A 22,543-nucleotide genomic window follows, 5' to 3' on the forward strand; every position below is an offset into this window, starting at 1 on the left:
CTTAAAATATCTCACATGGAAGGTGTCGATGCTGTTAGCCTTGGCTTCAGCCAGGCGTGTGTCAGAATTGGCGGCTTTATCATATAAAAGCCCTTACTTAATTTTTCATTCTGACAGGGCGGAATTGAGGACTCGTCCTCAATTTCTACCTAAGGTGGTTTCTGCATTTCACATGAACCAACCTATTGTGGTACCTGCGGCTACCAGGGACTTAGAGGACTCTAAGTTGCTTGACGTTGTCAGGGCCTTGAAAATATATGTTTCCAGGACGGCTGGAGTCAGAAAATCTGACTCGCTGTTTATCCTGTATGCACCCAACAAGCTGGGTGCTCCTGCTTCTAAGCAGACGATTGCTCGTTGGATTTGTAGTACAATTCAGCTTGCACATTCTGTGGCAGGATTGCCACAGCCAAAATCAGTAAAAGCCCATTCCACAAGGAAAGTGGGCTCATCTTGGGCGGCTGCCCGAGGGGTCTCGGCTTTTCAACTTTGCCGAGCAGCTACTTGGTCAGGGGCAAACACGTTTGCTAAATTCTACAAATTTGATACCCTGGCTGAGGAGGACCTGGAGTTCTCTCATTCGGTGCTGCAGAGTCATCCGCACTCTCCCGCCCGTTTGGGAGCTTTGGTATAATCCCCATGGTCCTTACGGAGTCCCAGCATCCACTAGGACGTCAGAGAAAATAAGATTTTACTTACCGATAAATCTATTTCTCGTAGTCCGTAGTGGATGCTGGGCGCCCATCCCTAGTGCGGATTGTCTGCAATACTTGTATATAGTTATTGTTACAAAGATTCGGGTTATTATTGTTGTGAGCCATCTTTTCAGAGGCTCCTTTGCGTTTATCATACTGTTAACTGGGTTCAGATCACAAGTTGTACGGTGTGATTGGTGTGGCTGGTATGAGTCTTACCCGGGATTCAATATCCTTCCTTATTATGTACGCTCGTCCGGGCACAGTATCCTAACTGAGGCTTGGAGGAGGGTCATAGGGGGAGGAGCCAGTGCACACCACCTGATCCTTAAGCTTTTATTTTGTGCCCTGTCTCCTGCGGAGCCGCTATTCCCCATGGTCCTTACGGAGTCCCAGCATCCACTACGGACTACGAGAAATAGATTTATCGGTAAGTAAAATCTTATTATCCATATGGATATCTATTGGAAATAGTAACCTGTGGCAAACGGACGGATCCATCTTTCCTTAAATGTGGCGAGTGAACACGTTTTAATGTTCTGAACAAGTTTAATGATGTACTGAAGCAGTTTAGTCATGCTAACCCACGGAGTCTCATATTCTGAACTTGAACCCCTTATGGCTCTAATGTCCCCCCAGCAATATGTACTAGAAGTTGCATTTAAATGTATGGAACTCTGCTTTTAAATATTACAGGGAATGGGTACAGAAAAAAAACAAGTGAATGGAACACAATAAGGGTATACAGATAACAACAAATTCCAGAATGCACACAATGCAATACACATTACAACAAAACAACAGAAGTGGAAATGCAATACAAGATGATAAAGCAGTCATAGAACAAAAATTTGAAATGTAGGTACTAGGTTCATTAAAAGTAACTTGTAAGGGGTCTTGGATTGTAAACCAAGTGAACACTGTCCCCATCATTCACATATTCATGCCAAGCCATCCATTTCTTTATTGTAGAGGACACAGAGGTGGAATATGGCATTGAATGTGTTTCCATTAAAAAATTAAATTGAACTTTTTGGAACACCTTCAGAAAAGGAGGATGGAGGGGTTGTTTCCACCATTGGGTCAAAGCAGCTCACGCAGCAATACATATATGACCAAACACATAACTGATGAAGTTGTACTGATACAGGACAGATATGCAACAATGCCTCTGATCGGGGCAAGGATACACCTAATACCTTATCAATCCGAGAGAACACCTTTATCCAGAAATTGGCAAGACCAGAAAACATGAAACACGTGCCCCCACCCTCACCTCAGACTGCTTTTCCCATTTGTGCAGTTTACGATATTCCATTATTAAGAAAATATTTGTAGTACATATTTGCTTCATATAACATGTAGGCCTATATTCACATGAAAATATGAACTGATTGGGTTACAATGAAATTGTGTATTATTTACTTTACTAGTCACTTTTCGACCTGCATTATTATTATTATATTTTAATTGCGCTGTTTCTTATTTACCAGCTGTCTATAAATGCATTTGACTACAATTGCCACTTAGACCTTATCAAACTGTTAAGGCAGGAGGGGGAGTTAGAGAGGCTAAGACGTGCCCGTCAGAAGATGAGTGAACTTTTTCCACTAACTGAAGGTATGTCCATGCAATGTTAATTACTTAACCTTACACTGTTGTACGATTATGCACTTACATCACCCCTAAAACATGTAGACGGTGTCATTCATTTAACGGTGTAAAACATGAGTTCCATAAATTTTATTAAATAAATAGGGATATGAGATGCATCCTGTAGGAGTGTAGTGGATACATTACTGTCTTTTGTGGACAGCCTCATAAACTGATTAAATTGTTGTTAATAATTCAGTCTTATGGGGCCCATACATCAGCAATCACAAAAAGAGTAACCAGTTCTGTGTTGTTTTTTTTTCATGATTTATCAATTCACCAATATACACCCATACATTGCAGGTATTTTTTTTTATCCAAAGGGGCAATTCAATTGCTTTGCACCGCTCAATCGTTCCCTATCCCCTCTGTAAACTGATGGGGTGATTATTCAATTGTTGGGTTTTTAGCTCAATACAGAAACAATTTAATAGCTACCGTAAAACATGCAATATTGCTGTGGCCTGTAAAAGCCATTGAATTCCTCCCCCAAAAATCAGATCTCCAGTACATGAAAGTGCCAATTTTAATAGTGATTGACTAGTTACTATTTGCAAATCGTCTGATTGTAACCTTTCACTAGCAATCTTCAGCCCATATTGATTGGTGAAATCCAGTATTTTGGACAACCTGACTTTCTGCTTCCGATCACTTTTTGGGAAGGAATCTGTGATCGGTGAACCCATTTTTTTTACACAAGTATTTCCCCAATTTATTGTTCATGTATGTATGGGCCCCATTACTTAGGGGAATCCAGTGTTGAGCTTGTGATGTGTTTAAAACGTTTTTGCATGCATTTGTTAAAAGCAGTCTACCCTAATGCTTTCCTAACAGGTCATTCTTGGAGGATTTCTGTCTGTGGAAGCAGGTGGGATAATTACTGACCCAGCAGAATAGATTTACTCTTCTGTGCATGATTAAAAAAAATCACAAAAAAATGACCTGTTTGTGGTACCTGAGGGCTCGAGTTGAGAATACCTAGTCTAAGACTGGCCATATACCTAAAGATTTATTGTCCAATCTGGCTGGTTGGAGTGAAAATCTGGTAATGTATGGTGAAAATTGACCATTTGCTCCAAAATGCCGTAAAACAGACAAAAATCGTTGGTAAGGCAAATTGGTTAATCAAATGGATTCAATCAATTTGTCTGCCCATTTTTGCCTGTTTTTCAGCAAATGGTCAGTTGTCATTTGCTCCCATCCATTACCAGATTGGACAATAAATCTTTGTGTATAGCCAGTCTAAAGTGTCTTTCATCTTGTGGTTTGTGTTTTTTATCTGAAAGTTCACAGCTGCAGTACACATATACATAAGACTTAGCTGCTTCCTGTTATTAGGTGGCGCATGCACACACTACTCATTGGGGGTGGTTCATTCCTGATCGCTGCTGTGCGTTTTCACACAGCGGGCAATCAGGTTCTTACAACGCATGCATATGCACCGCAATGCGCACGCACGTCGAACAACAAAAAAGGGCATCGCCGGTCAGCAATGGGATGATGCAAAAAATCCAATCGCACGGGGTGTTCGCAAGGTGATTGACAGGAGGAGGCAGTTTGCGTCCAGAAAAACGCAGGCGTGCCCAAGAGTTTTCAGGGAGGGTGTGTAACGTCAGCTCCGGCCCCGATCAGCCTGTTTTCATCGCACTGTAGGAGTGAGTCCTGGGCTGCGCAGAGACTGCACACAGTGGATTTTTGCAATTTGGCGTGCACATGCAATCGCACACTTGCACGGCGAATTTACACTCCCCCTGGAGGCGGCGACTATCTGAACACAGGACGGCAAAGTTTGCAACACAGTAATCAGGTCTGAATCACCCTCATATTTTCTACTCAGGTGCAGTGTACAGGCTGCTGAACATGAGGAAAGGCCTGTGCAGTGCAGACATATAGCAGTGGCTTGTATAGCAAGCTGCTGTCTACTCTATGATCTGCTCTGAGGAGGCGGCAAGCCAAGGAATAAACACAAGCTACAGCAGCATAACTATTAGATAAAGTCAAGCACAATGAAAATGTACTATAAGCAGGAGAATGAATGTGCATAGAAGGCTACCTTTACTGTTCCAACACTTGCCTATTATTTCTCCTTCATCCACTAGGGGCCACTGGAGCGTAGTTACAATGGGGAAATAGTAGGCAGTAGTTGGGAGCTGGCACTTTAAAATTCTCACACTGTGGCTAGCTCCTCCCCTACTATCTCCCCTCCAAGCCAGTCTTAGTTTAGTGCCCGAGGTAGCTTGTTCACTTGGGTTTAGCTGAAGAATTTTTTCTTTTTTCTTTATTATTTTTCACACACTCAGAGACTGGCAGCTCTGCCACTGCCAGTCTGCACCGCGGGAGCTGCCGGCGGGGTCCCATCGCAGCTGCGTGCGGCTCGGGATGGGCCCCGGCTGAGGGAGACACTGAGCTCTCCTGAGTTGGCCGGACACCGCTGCGTGCGGCGCGTGTCGGGGCCACTCCATCCAGCAGAAGATTCCGGCAGCATGGCAGCGGTGAGTATCAAAAATGGCCGGACACCGCTGCGTGCGGCGCGTGTCGGGGCCGCTGGGTCGAAACGCCTGACGGAAGGAAGCGGTGAGTACAATCTCCCCCCCTCCCCCTCCAGACTGATGTATGTTTCTCTAACGTCCTAGTGGATGCTGGGGACTCCGTCAGGACCATGGGGAATAGCGGGCTGCGCAGGAGACAGGGCACATCTAAAAAGCTTTTTAGGTCACATGGTGTGTACTGGCTCCTCCCCCCATGACCCTCCTCCAAGCCTCAGTTAGGTTTTTGTGCCCGTCCGAGAAGGGTGCAAACTGGATGGCTCTCTTAAGGAGCTGTTTAGTAAAGTTTTTTTTTAGGTTTCTAATCAGTGATTCCTGCTGGCGACAGGATCACTGCAACGAGGGACTTAGGGGAGAGACTTGCAACTCACCTGCGTGCAGGAGGATTGAAGTTTTAGGCTACTGGACACTGAGCTCCAGAGGGAGTCGGAACACAGGTCAGCCTGGGGTTCGTCCCGGAGCCGCGCCGCCGATCCCCCTTACAGACGCTGAAGAAAGACGGCGGAACGGAGGTCCGGAAACAGGCGGCAGAAGACTTCACAGTCTTCAGAGAGGTAGCGCACAGCACTGCAGCTGTGCGCCATTGTTGCTACACGGCTCACTGACACGGTCACGGAGGGTGCAGGGCGCTGCTGGGGGCGCCCTGGGCAGCAATATAAATACCTATTTGGCAAATAAATACATCACATATAGCCATTAAGGCTATATGTATGTATTTAACCCAGGCCAGTTTTCCTAATAACCGGGAGAAAAGCCCGCCGTGAAAGGGGCGGAGCTTATTCTCCTCAGCACTCAGCGCCATTTTCCTGACCAGCTCCGCTGGTGAGGAAGGCTCCCACTCTCCCCTGCACTACAGAAACAGGGTTAAAGAGAAGGGGGGCATAAATTGGCGATATAATTATATATTAAGAGCCCATATATAGAAACAACACCTTCTAGGGTTGTTATATACATTATGGCGCTTTTGGTGTGTGCTGGCAAACTCTCCCTCTGTCTCCCCAAAGGGCTAGTGGGTCCTGTCCTCTATCAGAGCATTCCCTGTATGTGTGTGCTGTAGGTCGGTACGTGTGTGTCGACATGTATGAGGAAAATGTTGGTGAGGAGACGGAGAAAATTGCCTGTAATGGTGATGTCACTCTCTAGGGAGTCGACACCAGAATGGATGGCTTACTTATGGAATTACGTGATAATGTCAACACGCTGCAAGCCGGTTGACGACATGAGACAGCCGGCGGACAAATTAGTATCGGTCCAGGCGTCTCAGACACCGTCAGGGGCTTGTAAAAACGCCCATTTACCTCAGTCGGTCGACAGACACTGACACGGACACTGACCCCAGTGTCGACGGTGAAGAAACAAACGTATTTTTCCTTTAGGGCCACAAGTTACATGTTAAGGGCAATGAAGGAGGTGTTACGTATTTCTGATACCATAAGTACCACAAATAAGGGTATTTTGTAGGGTGGGAATAAACTACTTGTAGTTTTGCCTGAATCAGATAAATTAAATGAAGTGTGTGATGATACGTGGGGTTCCTCCGACAGAAAGTTATGGGCGGTATACCCTTTTTCCCGCCAGTAGTAAGGGCGAGTTGGAAAACACACCTTAGGGTGGACAAGGCGCTCACACGCTTATAAAAAACATGGCGTTACCGTTTCCAGATACGGCCGCCCTCAAGGAGCCAGCTGATGGGAAGCTGGAAAATATCATAACAGTATATACACACATACTGGTGTTATACTACGACCAGCAATCGCCTCAGCCTGGATGTGCAGCGCTGAGGGGGCTTGGTCGGATTTCCTGACTGAAAATTTTGATACCCTTGACAGGGACAGGATTTTATTGTCTATAGAGCATTTTAAGGATGCATTTCTATATATGTGTGATGCGCAGAGGCATATTTGCATTCTGGCATCAAGAGTAAATGTGATGTACATATCTGCCAGACGAAGACACGACAGTGGTCAGGTGAGGCAGATTCCAGACGGCATATGGAAGTATTGCCGTATAAAGGGGCGGTCCATTGGACCTGGTGGCCATGGCAACAGCTGAAAAATCCACCTTTTGTTACCCCGAGTCACATATTGGCAGAAAAGGGCACAGTCTTTTCAGTCTCAGTCCTTTCGTCCCCATACGGGCAGGCGGGCGAAGGCCAGTCATATCTGCCCAGGGGGAGAGGAAAGGGAAGAAGACTGCAGCAAGCAGCTCATTCCCAGGAACAGAAGCTCCTCACGGCTTCTGCCAAGTCCGCAGCATAACGCTGGGGCCGTACAAGCGGACTCAGGTGCGGTAGGGGGTCATCTCAAGAGTTTCAGCAACACTCGCAAGGGAACTCCGGGATCCTACATGTAATATCCCAGGTGTACATTGGAAATTCGAGACGTCTCCCCCTCACACAATTCACAGGCTGTATTCCCAGCAGGTGATAATCAAAGTACCCTTCTTACAACAAGGAAGGGGGTAGTATTCCACACTATATTGTGGTACTGAAGCCAACCGGCTCGGTGAGATCTGAAATATTTGAACACTTACATACAAGCGTTCAAATCAAGATGGAGTCACTCGGAGCAGTGATAAGCGAACCAGGAAGAAGGGGACGATATGATGTCACTGGATATCAGGGACGTTTACCTACAGGTCCAAATTTGCCCTTCTCACCAAGGGTACTTCAGGTTCCTGGTACAGAACTGTCACTATCAGTTCAGACGCTGCCGTTTGGATTGTCCACGGCGCCCCGGGTCTTTACCAAGGTAATGGCCGGAATGAGGATTTTTCTTAAAAGAAACATGGACGCTTTCCTGATAAGGGCAAGGTCCAGAGAACAGTTGGATGTCGGAGTAGCACTATCTTAAGTAGTTCTACGACAGCACGAGTGGATTCTAAATATTCCAAAATCGCAGCTTTTTCCGACGACACGTCTACTGTTCCTAGGGAAGATTCTGGACACAGTCCAGAAAAACGTGTTTCTCCCAGTGGAGAAAACCAGGGAGTTATCCGAGCTAATCGGGATCCTCCTAAAACCAGGAAAAGTGTCAGTGCATCATTGCACAAGAGTCCTGGTAAAAATGGTGGCTTATTACGAAGCAATTCCATTCGGCAGATTTCCCGCAAGAACTCTTCAGTGGGATCTGCTGGACAAATGGTCCGGATCGCATCCTCAGATGCATCAGCGGATAACCCTATATCCAAGGAAAAGGGTGTCTCTCCTGTGGTGATTACAGAGTGCTCATCTTCTAGAGGGCCGCAGATTCGGCATTCAGGATTGGATGCCGGTGACCACGGAGGCCAGCCTGAGAGGCTGGGGAACAGTCACACAGGGAAAAAATTTCCAGGGAAGTGTGATTAAGTCTGGAGAATTCTCTCCGCATAAATAAGCTTAGAGCAAATTTATAATGCTCTAAACTTAGCTAGACCTCTGCTTCAAGGTCAGCCGGTATTGATCCAGTGGGATAACATCACGGCAGTCGCCCACGTAAACAGAAGGGCGGCACAAGAAGCAGGAGGGCAGTGAAAACTGCAAGGATTTTTCGCTAGGCGGAAAATCATGTGATAGCACTGTCAGCAGTGTTCTTTCCGGGAGTGGACGACTGGGAAGCAGACTTCCTCAGCAGGCATGACCTCCACCCGGGAGAGTGGAAACTTCATAGGGAAGTTTTTCAACATGATTGTGGACCGTTGGCAAAGACCAAAGGTGGACATGATGGCGTCCCGCCCGAACAAAAAACGGGACAGGTATTCCGCCAGGTCATGAGACCTTCAGGCGATAGCTGTGGATGTTCTGGTAACACCGTGGGTGTACCAGTCTGTGTATGTGTTCCCTCCTCTGTTTCTCATAACCAGGGTATTGAGAATTATAAGACATAGAGGAGTATGAACTATACTAGTGGCTCCGGATTGGCCAAGAGGGACTTGGTACCCGGAACTTCAAGAAATGCTCACAGAGGACTAAGGGCCTGGGGAGCTAAGAAGGGACTTGATTCAGCAAGTACCATGTCTATTCCAAGACTTACCGCGGCTGCGTTTGACGGCATGGCGGTTGAATGCCGGATCCTGAGGGGAAAAGGCATTCCATAAGAGGTCATACCTACCTTGGTCAAAGCCAGGAAGGAGGTGACCGCACAACGTCATCACCACATGTGGTGAAAATATGTTGCGTGGGTGAGGCCAGGAAGGCTCCACGACGGAAATTCAACTAGGTCGATTTCTACACTTCCTGAAAACAGGAGTGTTTTGGACCTCAAATTGGGGTTCATTAACATTTAAATTTCGGCCCTGTAGATTTTCTTCCAGAAAGAATTGACTTCAGTTCCTGAAGTCCAGATTGTAAAGGATGTATTGCATATACAGCTTTTTTGTGCCCCTAGGGGCACCGTGAGATCTCAACATAGTGTTGGGATTTCTTAAAATCATATTGGTTTGAACCACTCAAATCTGTGGATTTGAAATATCTCACATGGAAAGTGACCATGCTGTTGACAAATATCTCACATGGGAAGTGACCATGTTGTTAGCCCTGGCCTCGGCCAGGCGATTGTCAGAATGGGCGGCTTTGTCTTACAAAAGCCCATATTAAAATTTTCCATTTGAACAGGACAGAACTGGGACTCGTCTCCAGTTTCTTCATAAAGGGGTGTCAGCGTTTTCACCTGAAACAACCTCTTGTGGTGCCTGCGGCTACTAGGGACTTGGAGGACTCCAAGTTACTAGACGTGGTCAGGGCCCTAAAAATATATATATATATATATATATATATATATATATATATATATATATATATATATATATATATAGTTAGGACGGCTGGAGTCAGAAAGTCTGACTTGCTGTTTATACTGTATACACCCAACAAGCTGGGTGCTCATGCTTCTAAGCAGTCTATTGCACGCTGGATTTGTAGTACAATTCAGCTTGCACATTCTGTGGCAGGCCTGCCACAGACGAAATATGTAGATGCCCATTCCACAAGGAAGGTGGGCTCATCCTGGGCGGCTGCCCGAGGAGTCTCGGCATTACAACTTTGCCGAGCAGCTACGTGGTCAGGGGAGAACACGTTTGTAAAATTTTACAAATTTTGATACTCTGGCTAAGGAGGACCTGGAGTTCTCTCATTCGGTGCTGCAGAGTCATCCGCACTCTCCCGCCCGTTTGGGAGCTTTGGTATAATCCCCATGGTCCTGACGGAGTCCCCAGCATCCACTAGGACGTTAGAGAAAATAAGAATTTACTTACCGATAATTCTATTTCTCGTAGTCCGTAGTGGATGCTGGGCGCCCATCCCAAGTGCGGATTGTCTGCAATGCTTGTACATAGTTATTGTTACAATAATCGGGTTATTACTATTGTTGTGAGCCATCTTTTCGGAGGCTACTTCGTTTTGTTATCATACTGTTAACTGGGTTCAGATCACAAGTTGTACGGTGTGATTGGTGTGGCTGGTATGAGTCTTACCCGGGATTCAAGATCCTTCCTTATTGTGTACGCTCGTCCGGGCACAGTACCTAACTGAGGCTTGGAGGAGGGTCATGGGGGGAGGAGCCAGTACACACCATGTGACCTAAAAAGCTTTTTAGATGTGCCCTGTCTCCTGCGGAGCCCGCTATTCCCCATGGTCCTGACGGAGTCCCCAGCATCCACTACGGACTACGAGAAATAGAATTATCGGTAAGTAAATTCTTATTTTTTACATTTTTCAGTTTCAGTGTTTTAATACATGGATGGACAGGCTCCCCTATACTCTCCAGTCAGACAGGCTGGAGTGCATATAAGGCTTACTAATTTGAAATTGGCGCCATTATGTGGGGGGCGGAGCTTCAGCCCGCTCTGTAAGCGTGCTCAGCGCTCTTCACTCCCCGGCTGCAGCATACAGGCAGCCGGGTGATACATTTACATATATCCTATATCTGTGTAATAATTGGCATAGCTCTCATGGCAGAGTGGTAACACCTATGGTTACGATGCCCACGAGCTAGGGTTCGATTCCAGCAAAGGACACACTCTCCCCGGCCGCAGCATACACACTTACAGGCAGCCGGATGATAGTGCGGTTTTAATTTGAAAGTGACCGGAGCAGGGGGGCGGAGCTAACTCCCGCTCCGTTCGGCGGGCTCAGGCTTTCCGCTCCCCGGCCGCACATCGCTCCCCGGCCGCAGCATACAGGCGGCCGGGGGATGCATGGGCGCTTTCCGCTTACTATACAGCGGATTTGAATTTGGCGCCGAAGCGGAGGGGGCGGAGCTAACTCCCGCTCTGTACGGCGGGCTTTCTCCGCTTCCCAGCCGCTGCAGCATGACGAGACGCCGCTCCACAGTCCCCCGCTCCCCGGGCCACTGAAAGCTCCTTTCCTCTCCTGGCTGTGCAGGGAGGATTCTTTACATGTATAAGGTATGAGGGGGGTGAAGCTTATTCCCCCCGGTGGAGGCTCCAAGCTCTCATTGTCTCTAGGCAACACACCTGTCTCTGGAGTTTGTAGCTTTTCTGTGCAGTGTGCTGCAGAAATATTGTTACATCTTGCTTTGGCTACATTCCTCCTGCAGGGGAGTCCTCTGCCCCATTTCAGACATTTAGATCAGGGAATCTGCTCTATTACAGGAGCTGGGACTCAGCTCATTAATGATTAAAAATCTACTGTGCAGTATTTCTTTACCCTACAAATAAACAGTATTTATCTACCCTATTAGGTGCACAGTATTTATCTGCCCTATTAGGTGCATGGGTTCACTGTGGTGTGTGTATATAGATATGTTTGTATATATATATATTTAAGTGTGTGTGGGTATATATATAGATATATCCATACAATACCATATATAGGGGATAAAACAAACACTTCCGCAATGTTTTCTAGAAACAGAATACCCCACCTTGCCACATAACATTTTCACCCATCTTTTCTCACAGGCTGGCCACCATTTTGAAAAGCCAGCGGAACCTCCGAGAAACATCAGGTGCACCTTAATTAGCGGTACACTACATACAGGGCGGGGTGTTGCCTTCCCTTTATTATTCCTGGGTGTCACTAGTTACTAATGCTATTAGTAATTTGGGGAATGTGTTTAAGGCATCAGACAAATAACGCTGCGGCTCAGTATGCTAGTAGCGGGAATCTGAACAGGGGGACCAGGGTTTGAATAAAAAGACTTTAAGGGGAGCTCCTATAGCCTAGGGCTAAGACTCCTGTCCCACAGCGCAGCGCTACTGGTTCAGGTCTCTGAAGGGTTACCTCTTCTGTCTTTGTACATATTACTTTTTATATGATCAGTTTCCTTATAATAATTACAGTGTAAAAGTGAATATTTCTATTTCCCTAGTGAAGGGTTAAAACATGCTTTATGAACTCTTATGTGTTTGCAATGGATGCTGCTGCCCTGTGTTAGATGCCTTTGTCTCTCATACAGATACCAGGCTTGTGTGGGTCTGGCATCCAAGGTCAGCTCTCTACTAGATGAAACCTGCTTTTTCTACTTCTGTGTGTTACTAAAAGATCCTTTGTTAAGTTTCGCCTGATGCAACATATATAACATCTGCCTGGCAACTGCTATATCCAATTATGTTATGTCAAGTATTAACCACCCCTACGTACCCCACCCAGGCACCTACCCCTAAGCCAATGAGCCCTTTTACACTTGTCAGTTCCACCCATATGCATTGTCTTATATACTCTTGTTAACTTTATAATAAACAGTGTGAATTTTAACTGCTTGTGTGTGCATGTACCTAGTGGTTAAAAGTTTACACTCCAGACGTCTGTAAGGCCATCACATCGAGGGTTAAAGAAAATAAGGTCAAATCCTTTCAGCTGGGGGTTATGTCCGGGATTCAGTGATCGTCCCCGAATAATAAAGATAGAAGATTTATTGTCTGTCTTTGCTATGCGGGATTGCGGTCATACACTGAAGCTGAATCCGTGTCAGTGTTCCGGGAACACGTGACAAGGTAATATTTAAGTCCGGGACTTAATATTACGAAGTTTTTAAAACAGGTATCAGGGATACCATAGAATCTTTAATGTCTGGGACTTAAAGATTCGTCTGAGAAGGGACCAGGGGTCCAAGCGCACTTCTCCAAAGACGTTAGTATCTGGGATACTTAAAAATAGACCTGGGAGTCTATACGTAACGTAGAGAATACCCCGATTTGATCGCCTATATATTTTTGTATGTTTGTAGTGAGATAAGTTCTTATATTTGGTCCAGACGGCTGGTAAGTTTTCGTCTGCCAGATATCTTTACTCAAACACTTTTCTTGCTTCCTGTCTAAAACGCTGTATTTTTTCTGACATCTTGTACGAAGGTAAGCGTACCCGTCAAAAGATTTCATGTTCTCATTATACAGATAATATTGTGATATTGTCAACGACTAATTAACTGGTGTTAGCTAATGCATGCATAGAAAGTTTTTGTAAATTGCATTTTTTTTGTTGTGAAATTTCATAGAAAGTCTTTTTGTTGTGAAATTGCATAGAAGGTTTTTTTTGTAAACTGCATTTTTGTTGTGATATTGCATAGACAGTTGTTGTGGGTTGTTGTGGAAATTGCGTAGAAAGCTGGTGTAGATTGCATTTTTACTATGGGAGGGACCTATGTATAAGTAGAGTGTCGTATATTTTAGATAATTTTCTTTTAAAAGTTGTACTGTTGATTTATATTACTGTCTGACAATGGGCTCTAGTCAGAGTAAAAAAACTGCATATCCCCCGCCCCTCCCTGGTGAGACATGCAGGATGTATGTTGCCCGTAACTCTACCTCAGAGTATTATTTAGTTAACCCATGGGTGGATAATTTAGCGGGATGGACAGAGAAAGCAGGACGGGACCCATTCCTACGGGAAGGCAGTAATTACCTTTTCTATATGGAGATTTAAGAAAAAATGTCAGTTTCCAATAGCACAGAAGCGAAGCTGCAGAGGAATTGTAAGTCTTTGAAATCCCTCTCGCCCCCCCCCCCCCTTTTGCATTCCAATGTATCCTGCGCTCAGAGACACAAATCTCTTGGCAGCAGTAACCCTTTCACACTAAATGGGATCGCTTCCAACTTCACTGCTGGAGGGTGCGTCCACTAGCTCTATCCCTAACGCACCAATAACCCAGAGTTTAGATAATAGTAAAACACTGTCCCAAGCCCACCATTACCCTCGATGGCTGTATATCTTATTTACGCAAAACTTGCAAAGGACGCAGCTATACACATATGAAGGAAGTTTTTTTTGCCTGTGTTTTTTTTGCCTGTCGCTGTAGCTTGTAAAAAGAAACCTGCGCCCACTCATAACTATCAGAGCTCCAGACGCTTTGACAGACAGAACCAACCCCGCAGTCAGGGAACATTCCAAAGACCCCGCGCACTGACGGGGCCCGGAGGAGGGTATCCCAGCCTTTATTCAACTCTCCCGTCATAGTGAGATTCACCTCTGCTGCCACTTATTATAAATGGAAGTAAAATTCCCTTTTTAGTGGACAGCGGTGCAGCAGCCAGTGTTTTGTGTTCTGACTTATACAGGGATGTACTCCTGTGAACCCTGTTGCCAAAGCTGATGGTAGTTTGGGATTTGTACAGGATCTCAGAGCGATCAATCAGTTAATTGTCCCAATTGCACCAATTGTTCCAGATGTAAACTCACTCATTTCTGCAATCCCTGCAGATGCTGCGTTCTTCTCTTACAGATTTTCTGAGTGTTGAAGAATGCCTTTTTTTTCAGCATACCTGTAGATTCACAGACACAATTACTTTTTGCCTTTTCTTTTGAGGGTAAACAACTTACCTGGTGCAGATTATTGACGCACCTGTTGTCTCCAGGCCACATTGAGGCCCTGGCAACCTCACCATGGTTCAGTCCTGCTACAGTATGCAGATGATCTGCTGCTCTGTAGTAAAACTGAGGAGGCCTGCCGAGAGGATGGTGTTTCATTACTAAACTGGCTTTGTGAATGTGGACACAAGGTGTCCAAAATAAAAATGCAATGGTGTAAAAAGCATGTTGATTACTTAGGTTTTGTGCTCACTCAGGGAGAGAGAAAAGTCAGTCCACAATGCATACAGTCTGTATTGGGCCTGGTCACCCCAACTACCCAGAAGGAACTACTGTCCTTCCTGGGTATGGTAAATTACTGCAGACAGTGGATATCTGATTGCTCTTATTGTGATAACATTTTGAGACAAGCCACACTGAAGGACAAACCTAAAACTGTACAATGGTCACAAGAAATGTTAACTGCATATGAAAGTTTAAAATGTATGTTGATGAAAAGTCCGGCACTTGGCCTCCCCAGTTATGTACTACCTTTCCATCTATATGCAAGGGACAATTGTAAAACCATGGCGGGGGTGCTCACACAGTTTCATGGAGGGAAGTTGCGCCCCGTGGCATTTTTTTTCCAAAGTCATGCCAGTGTCTGTACAAGGTATGCCTGCCTGCCTCAGGGCTTTGGCAGCCTGTGCAATGGTTGCAGAAATGGCCACTACCCTCACTTTAGGCCACATCACAGTACTCCACACCACACATGATGTCCTGGCAATACTTAAAGGCTTACACACAGCACATGTCAGCACAACGCCTTAGTGGATATGAAGTACTCCTTTTGAGTAACCCTACCCTTACCATTAAGTACACTGCTGGTTCTTCTGGCCCTGCACCCATTCTCAATGCCCTTTTAGGCTTGAAAGGTCCCGAGGATGAACCACCCGACCTACATGACTGTGCTGCTTCCATTGAAGCTGAAACTTCTCCCAGACTTGACATGTCTCCCGTTCCCATACCAGGCGCAGACATTGTTTTTGTTGACGACTCCTGTAGTAGGCCCAATGACAATACATACCAGGCTAGCTATGCCATTGTCACCCTCCCTGATACTGTGTTGGAAACCCTACCAATACCTTATCAGTCCGCGCAAGCTGCAGAACTCATTGCACTCACTAGAGCATGTCCCTCCCTTGACAACGTCCATCTGCTCACTCAACTTCAAGCTGCTGCGACTAATACTGATCTCTCCGACTGGACTTACCCAATTCTGCAGAAAAAATCCTAAATCAGGATTAATCTGCAAAGAGGGGAAACCCTGTATACCCCAGTCCAGTGCCCCTTTGCTCGTTGCCCAGTGCCGTGGTGTTGGTCACCGTGGTGAAGCCACAACACTCCTCCTACTAACCAGTGATTTTTATGTTACTAATGCCAAATCACTTGTGGACCAGTATGTTAGCAGATGCATCACTTGCCTCAGGAACAACCCTAATAAAGCTAAACACCAGCATCTTGAATACCCCACAGAAAACTCTAGGTTACTCCCCATTTAAAATACTAATGGGCAGGCCTTTTCCTACACCCTGGGCTAAGAAACCACTAGTAATACAGGAAGGAGATCTAGAACTCATCAGAGAAGAGTATGTCAGGTCCCTGATAACAAAACTGAATGAAATTGAACATGAGGTTGTTTGTAAAAACCCTTTGAATCCACAGGAACCTACACACCCCTTTAAAGTCGGAGACAGAGTCGTGGTGAAGGTGCTCCCCAGGAACAAGAGCCCAGGAGACTTCACCTATGGTCCAGAGACAGAGGTCGTAGCAGTTACCCGAACAGCAGTCCTGACAGAGGAAAGTCCTGCCTGGATCCATGCATCCCGAGTAAAAAAAAAAAAAAAAAAAAGGGTTCCTAGACCAGACCTAGAGAGGGAAGCAAGTGATTCCAGTGAGGTACGAACCGGGGCAGACAGCCCTGACCTCCCACCTAGCGAAGAAAGAAGAACAGAAGAAGATGAGGAACCTGTCCCCTATCTTTATCCTGGGGACTACCTTGATAGCCCTACTGGCCCTCACTCACCACACAATATGTGAGGTTGATATTACACAGACTAATGGGATCCCCACCTTGTGGTACAATTCCTCCAATACACACGTAGCCACATATATCCTTGACTATTTTATGTTCCCCAAAATTGCTGATGACAAATATTATATACAACAAAGGAGGAAATCAGGAATGTCTGAGACAGTATATATTTGTGTTACTGACGAATGGTACTATGACAATAGATATTATGGATCTAATTGTAATTCCTGGGAAGCTGTGGGGTGGAATACAGGAGTAGATTGGAAATATGGCCCATCGTTTGCAAAGAATAGATGGAGCAAATATGGAGTACCCCTACTTTCTAGACTATCCATTCATAAGATGGATGAAGGCCCAAATTCATACAGGTTTAGACTAAACATAGTGAACCCTAGCAGAAGCGACAATGAGACTTATGTACTTGGTATATGGTGGCAAGCAGGGTATTATAGTGCAAGGCAAATGTTTTATTTATGGGATATGTATAAAAACCCAAAATACCAGCCTAAAATTGCTCCCCAAAACAAACCTTTAAAGCCCCATATTGCCACTTTTAAAGATATGGTGGCTATTACTAACCCTACCTTTGAAGACACCCTAGCTATTGAAACTGGTTTCTCTGACATTAATTTTTGGTTGGAATGGATGAAGTATAGTGCTAACAAACACAATAAAAGCAACTGTTATGTCTGTGGCAAATCTAGGCCCCACCTAGGTACAGTGCCCCTTAATATACCCCTAGAACAAGAAAATTGTTTTTTTCAGCCTTTTTAATGACACCAAAACAAATGACAGTCAGTGCGAAATGTGGAAAAGGGAATATCCCATATTGTCAAAAAATCCCAACCCAGGAAGCACCATAACCATATATCCTGGAAACTACACTTGTTATACATCTAACACCACAACAGGGAGAAATTTAAAAACCTTCCCACCAGGGTATTGTGCAAATAAAAGAACAACTGTTTTAGTCAACCAAACTAGATCATTAGGCGACATTTATTACATATGTGGGAAACTGTAAATAAAAACGTAGCCTGGATTAATTATATATATTATAATCAACAAAGATTTGTTAATGATACCAAAGATGCTCTTAAAGGTATAGCTGAACAGCTAGAAGCCACTTCCCAAATGACATTCCAAAATAGAATGGCCCTTGACATGATCCTAGCAGAAAAAGGCGGTACATGTGTTTACATTAGTAAGGTGGAAGGCTGTTGTACATATATTCCTGACAACACTGGTCCCAATGGTAAGGTTACTTTAGCCATAAACAAGTTAGAAACCTTATCCATAGAACTTAAGAAAAATTCAGGTATTGATAACCCATGGAGCCAATATTTTGGGTGGTTTGAAAATTGGAAACAGGCTCTTGTGCAAATAAGCATATTTAAACTCATAACTTTAATTCTTTTAGGCATTATAGTTTATTGTGTAATTCCCTGTGGAAAGAAACTTACCTCCAAAGGCATTGATAAGGCCCTGATGTATTATGACATAACCACCAGTCCTGTCACCTCCTCTGATAGTAAGGGACCCGACGATTATGTCCAATATCTCAAGAACTGGAGGAACAAGAAAGGAGCCTCACTCAAGAATCATGTCATATAATAATCATGATTCTAAGAGGGGATTGAAGGGTTACCTCTTCTGTCTTTGTACATATTACTTTTTATATGATCAGTTTCCTTATAATAATTACAGTGTAAAAGTGAATATTTCTATTTCCCTAGTGAAGGGTTAAAACATGCTTTATGAACTCTTATGTGTTTGCAATGGATGCTGCTGCCCTGTGTTAGATGCCTTTGTCTCTCATACAGATACCAGGCTTGTGTGGGTCTGGCATCCAAGGTCAGCTCTCTACTAGATGAAACCTGCTTTTTCTACTTCTGTGTGTTACTAAAAGATCCTTTGTTAAGTTTCGCCTGATGCAACATATATAACATCTGCCTGGCAACTGCTATATCCAATTATGTTATGTCAAGTATTAACCACCCCTACGTACCCCACCCAGGCACCTACCCCTAAGCCAATGAGCCCTTTTACACTTGTCAGTTCCACCCATATGCATTGTCTTATATACTCTTGTTAACTTTATAATAAACAGTGTGAATTTTAACTGCTTGTGTGTGCATGTACCTAGTGGTTAAAAGTTTACACTCCAGACGTCTGTAAGGCCATCACATCGAGGGTTAAAGAAAATAAGGTCAAATCCTTTCAGTCTCCACTGCTCCAGAAAGTTTATTTGAATCGTGTCGGTCACTACACATTATAGCGCAGACCTTACATAGGGCTGTGTTTATTTAACCCACTTTTTCTCCTTTCGTTGGTCTCACCTGGGATAGTCAAAGAATTCCCTCTTAGGTGTGAAGTATGCGGTGGAGCCATCTGCAGAGCCCTCCACGCACCTGCAGGACACTCCTGTTTGAACAGCTCAGATTATGCAGGTAATGTCACTGGTAACCAGAGACCTTGTACGTCATTTCACCTCTCCAGGTTTCTAAAGGAACCTTGCTAACCTTCCATGTTACATTACTGATGATGTCTGTTTTCTGTGGATCTGAACCAGTGTCTCAGAATATCCAGGTGCATTATACAGCAGTTCATCTGATACTGCAGGTAAAGGAGGCGGACACGTCAAGTCCATCAGGGTTCGATGACGAAATGACAGCGACTGGTCCAGTTTCGGATGAGCTGGGCAGGCTCCGGTAGACGGCCGGCAGACACCCGAATACACAATTTCAGGTATCAAACAATGTTTGTTTTCCTATCCTTTCCCCGCAGACGGCAGGAAATGGTATCAGTACCTCTCCAGGGTATACCCCTCGATGTATTGTCGGTCCAACAAGCTGCCGTTTTCCTGAGGCAACCTTGCTCAGGGACCCATCGAAGACATATACGGCAGCAGGGTTCTACCTTGTCCGGAGCAGGTAGGTTGTGGAACAATTGTCCTCTAGGTTACAGGATGTTTCGCATCCGGATCAATTGATACTTTGGTACGAGTCAGAATCACGATTCTGCTTTATGTTCTTTGGAGGTCTCCACGTCTGCAGTCTCGGAACCTGCATTTTCGCTTTGGGCTGTCTTAACCCGACGACCTCTGGGGCTGCGACAGTGACAGGTGAACATGAGATCCTACGGGGCAGATGGTTCAGGGGAAGGAACTTTCTGCAGGATTTCTTGAACCATTGGAGGTAAGTCCACTTTGCTTTCTCCTACTTCTGCCCCAGCTCCAAGACAGACCTTTACCGGTCTTTCCTTTAGATTTTTACCGTGCCCTTTCAGGCTTCCGATTCCACACGGGCGATATCTCTGTCGCCAGGGGATCTCAGAAGAAAAAAAAAAAAAAAAAAGCTGAAGCAGAGGCTCAGCATCCTCGGTCCAGTCTGATTTTACATCATCCTATACACACACACTAAAGGTCAGACTTTCCTACCACCTGGAGGGTCCCAGGGTAGGCGCAGGTCGGTGGAAGAAGGCTTGGGCGGTTACAGACTAGATTTTGGAGTACAACCGTCTCAGGAGTCCCTCGGCAGGGGTCGGCCGATTTACGATGACAAGAGAGTCATAATGCAGGCGGCGCTCCATATGCTTCTAACCGCAAAGGGTGTTGATCCCTGTTTTTTACATATCATTTGAATCGGGACAGTTCTCAGGCCTTTGTTTTCTTTTCACGTTCCGAAGCCAGTTGGCTCGGCCAGGCCTATTCTGGCCTTAGAATCCTTTCAGTCTGTGATTGCTAGTTGAACAAGAAAGGGAGTTTTACGCGTCCCTTGTCTTCAGGGATGCCTGTTTACTGATTTCCGCTGGGTTTCCTCATCGGGCTTTATTCAGTCGCATTACAGGATTCTCATTTTCACTGTAAGTCCTTTTCTTTCGGTCTCTCTTCCGCTCCCACAGGGTTCAGGAAGATCACAGAATAACTCTTTTTCAAGGGGTTGACGTTGGTTCCCTAATGGGACAATCTACTGCTACTATCCCACTCTGTACATTACGTGGCTTCTGAAGATCCGATTTATGCTCCTCATAAACGTTTTCTCAACAGGGTCCGTCGGAGGATTTTTCCTTCCTCGGTACCAGGTACTCTATTTCTTCAGTCAAGCTGCGACGCAATGAGTGGTCGCCTACATTCCCCTCTGAGCGGGGGACAACAATCTTCTTTCCAGATCAGGCCACCAGGTCAGACTCCTGGGTGAGGGAACATTCCCCGGAGTTTTGTCAGCTGGTCTGCTGTGGGCGGAGATTTCGAATCGACCTCAGGGCGTTCTGACTGACTCTTTAACCCTTTACTACTCACCGACGTGAGCTCTGGTGGCAGTAGCCGAGGATGCCCTCAGGGCTCCTGGGAGTTTCTGGTTATTCTATCCTGCCTCCTTTTCTATTTCTACCTCACTTTCGGTAACACAGGAGGAGAATATGCGTGCTAGTCCTCTCGGTGGCTCTGGTTGGGCCACCCATGACTTGAAGATACGGCTACAACTGTTGTCGGTAGAGGAGCCTTGGCTCCTATCTCGACTGGACTGTCTACTTCAACAGGGTCCTTTTCTTTGTTCAATCTTACACTGGTTTCATTTAACCGTGTGACTGTTCACGAGCCCTCAGAAGGGAGGAATTCCCTAGTTCGGTTAGGCCTACTAGGCCCCGATTTCAGAAGTCTGTTACCTCTTCTCGCTTTTGCCACTTTTGGAAAGCTGTATGGGACATAATAAGGATAAAAGGGAGTTTTCCCCTTCTTTCAGTTACCATTCAGCCGTAATCTTTGGTTTCTCTGGGAGGTTTTGCTCCGCTGCGCTTCAAACCACATTGACCTGAATTTTCGGTCCCTGCCTTTTTTGTTTTTCTTCCAAAAGAAATTAGCCTGGCGCCCGTAAGTTCGGGCTCTCTTTCAGGGAGTACTTTATTAGCAACTCCCGCGGCTGAGCTTCGGCCTCAGCGGTCGTTTCTCCCAAAGGGCATGTCCGTTTTTCATATAAATCTGACACTAGTGTTTTTCAGTCCTCTTTGACTGTTGTCAGGGCTCGCTGACTTTCTCTACAGAGGTCTTAGGCTATTCGACGAAGGGTTTTTTCTTCTTTATTCTGTACGATGCTCCCGTACTAAATAGCCAGGGTCCCAGCATATGCTGGGCTGTTGGATACATCTGACCATCAGACAGTCTTCTTGGCGGTTGCTCGGGAGCCTCCGTTTTCCATTTCAGCGCACTTTACGTGCGTGGTGGGACCTTCGTGGGCAGCTGCCCGTGGGGTCTCCATGAATACTTTAGGTCGGGCGGCTACTTGGTCCGGCCGTCATACGTTTGTCAAATTCTACAAGTTTGACACTTTTGCGGCCTCTGCATCTCAGTTTGGCCGAGTGGTTTCACAGAACTCTCAGCGCTCTCCCACCCGTTCTGGGAGCTCTGGGACGTCCCCATTGTAACTACGCTCCAGTGGCCCCTAGTGGATGAAGGAGAAATCAGGATTTTGGTACTTACCGATAAATCCCTTTCTCCGATTCCACAGGGGCCACTGGACGCCCGCCCAGCGCTGTTCCTCCTTGTTTTTTGCTTAACGGTTTGCAGATCACCATATGACTGCTTGTTGAGTTCGGGCTAGCCGGTTGTTTGTTAGGTTCTGTTCCAGGTTTGGTTTGTGTTCTCCTGGTTTACAGGGCTTCATTAACCTCCTCTACCTTACGGTTTGTTTATTACAGCTCTCCTCGGGCACAGTTTTACGTAGACTGGCTTGGAGGGGAGATAGTAGGGGAGGAGCTAGCCACAGTGTGAGAATTTTAAAGTGCCAGCTCCCAACTACTGCCTACTATTTCCCCATTGTAACTACGCTCCAGTGGC

General features: G+C 45.6%; 1 protein-coding gene across 1 annotated transcript in view; it reads left to right on the forward strand.

Moving 5' to 3' along the window:
* SART3 (spliceosome associated factor 3, U4/U6 recycling protein) overlaps positions 1-22,543 on the forward strand; it is a 329,224-nt gene that overhangs the window by 55,593 nt on the left and 251,088 nt on the right. Inside the window, exon 2 of the mRNA XM_063913277.1 lies at positions 2,189-2,315. Coding sequence (XP_063769347.1) covers positions 2,189-2,315 — 127 coding nt within the window. The remainder of the gene's footprint in view (positions 1-2,188; positions 2,316-22,543) is intronic.

Source organism: Pseudophryne corroboree, chromosome 1, assembly GCF_028390025.1.
Source record: "Pseudophryne corroboree isolate aPseCor3 chromosome 1, aPseCor3.hap2, whole genome shotgun sequence".
Taxonomy (NCBI): Eukaryota; Metazoa; Chordata; class Amphibia; order Anura; family Myobatrachidae; genus Pseudophryne; species Pseudophryne corroboree.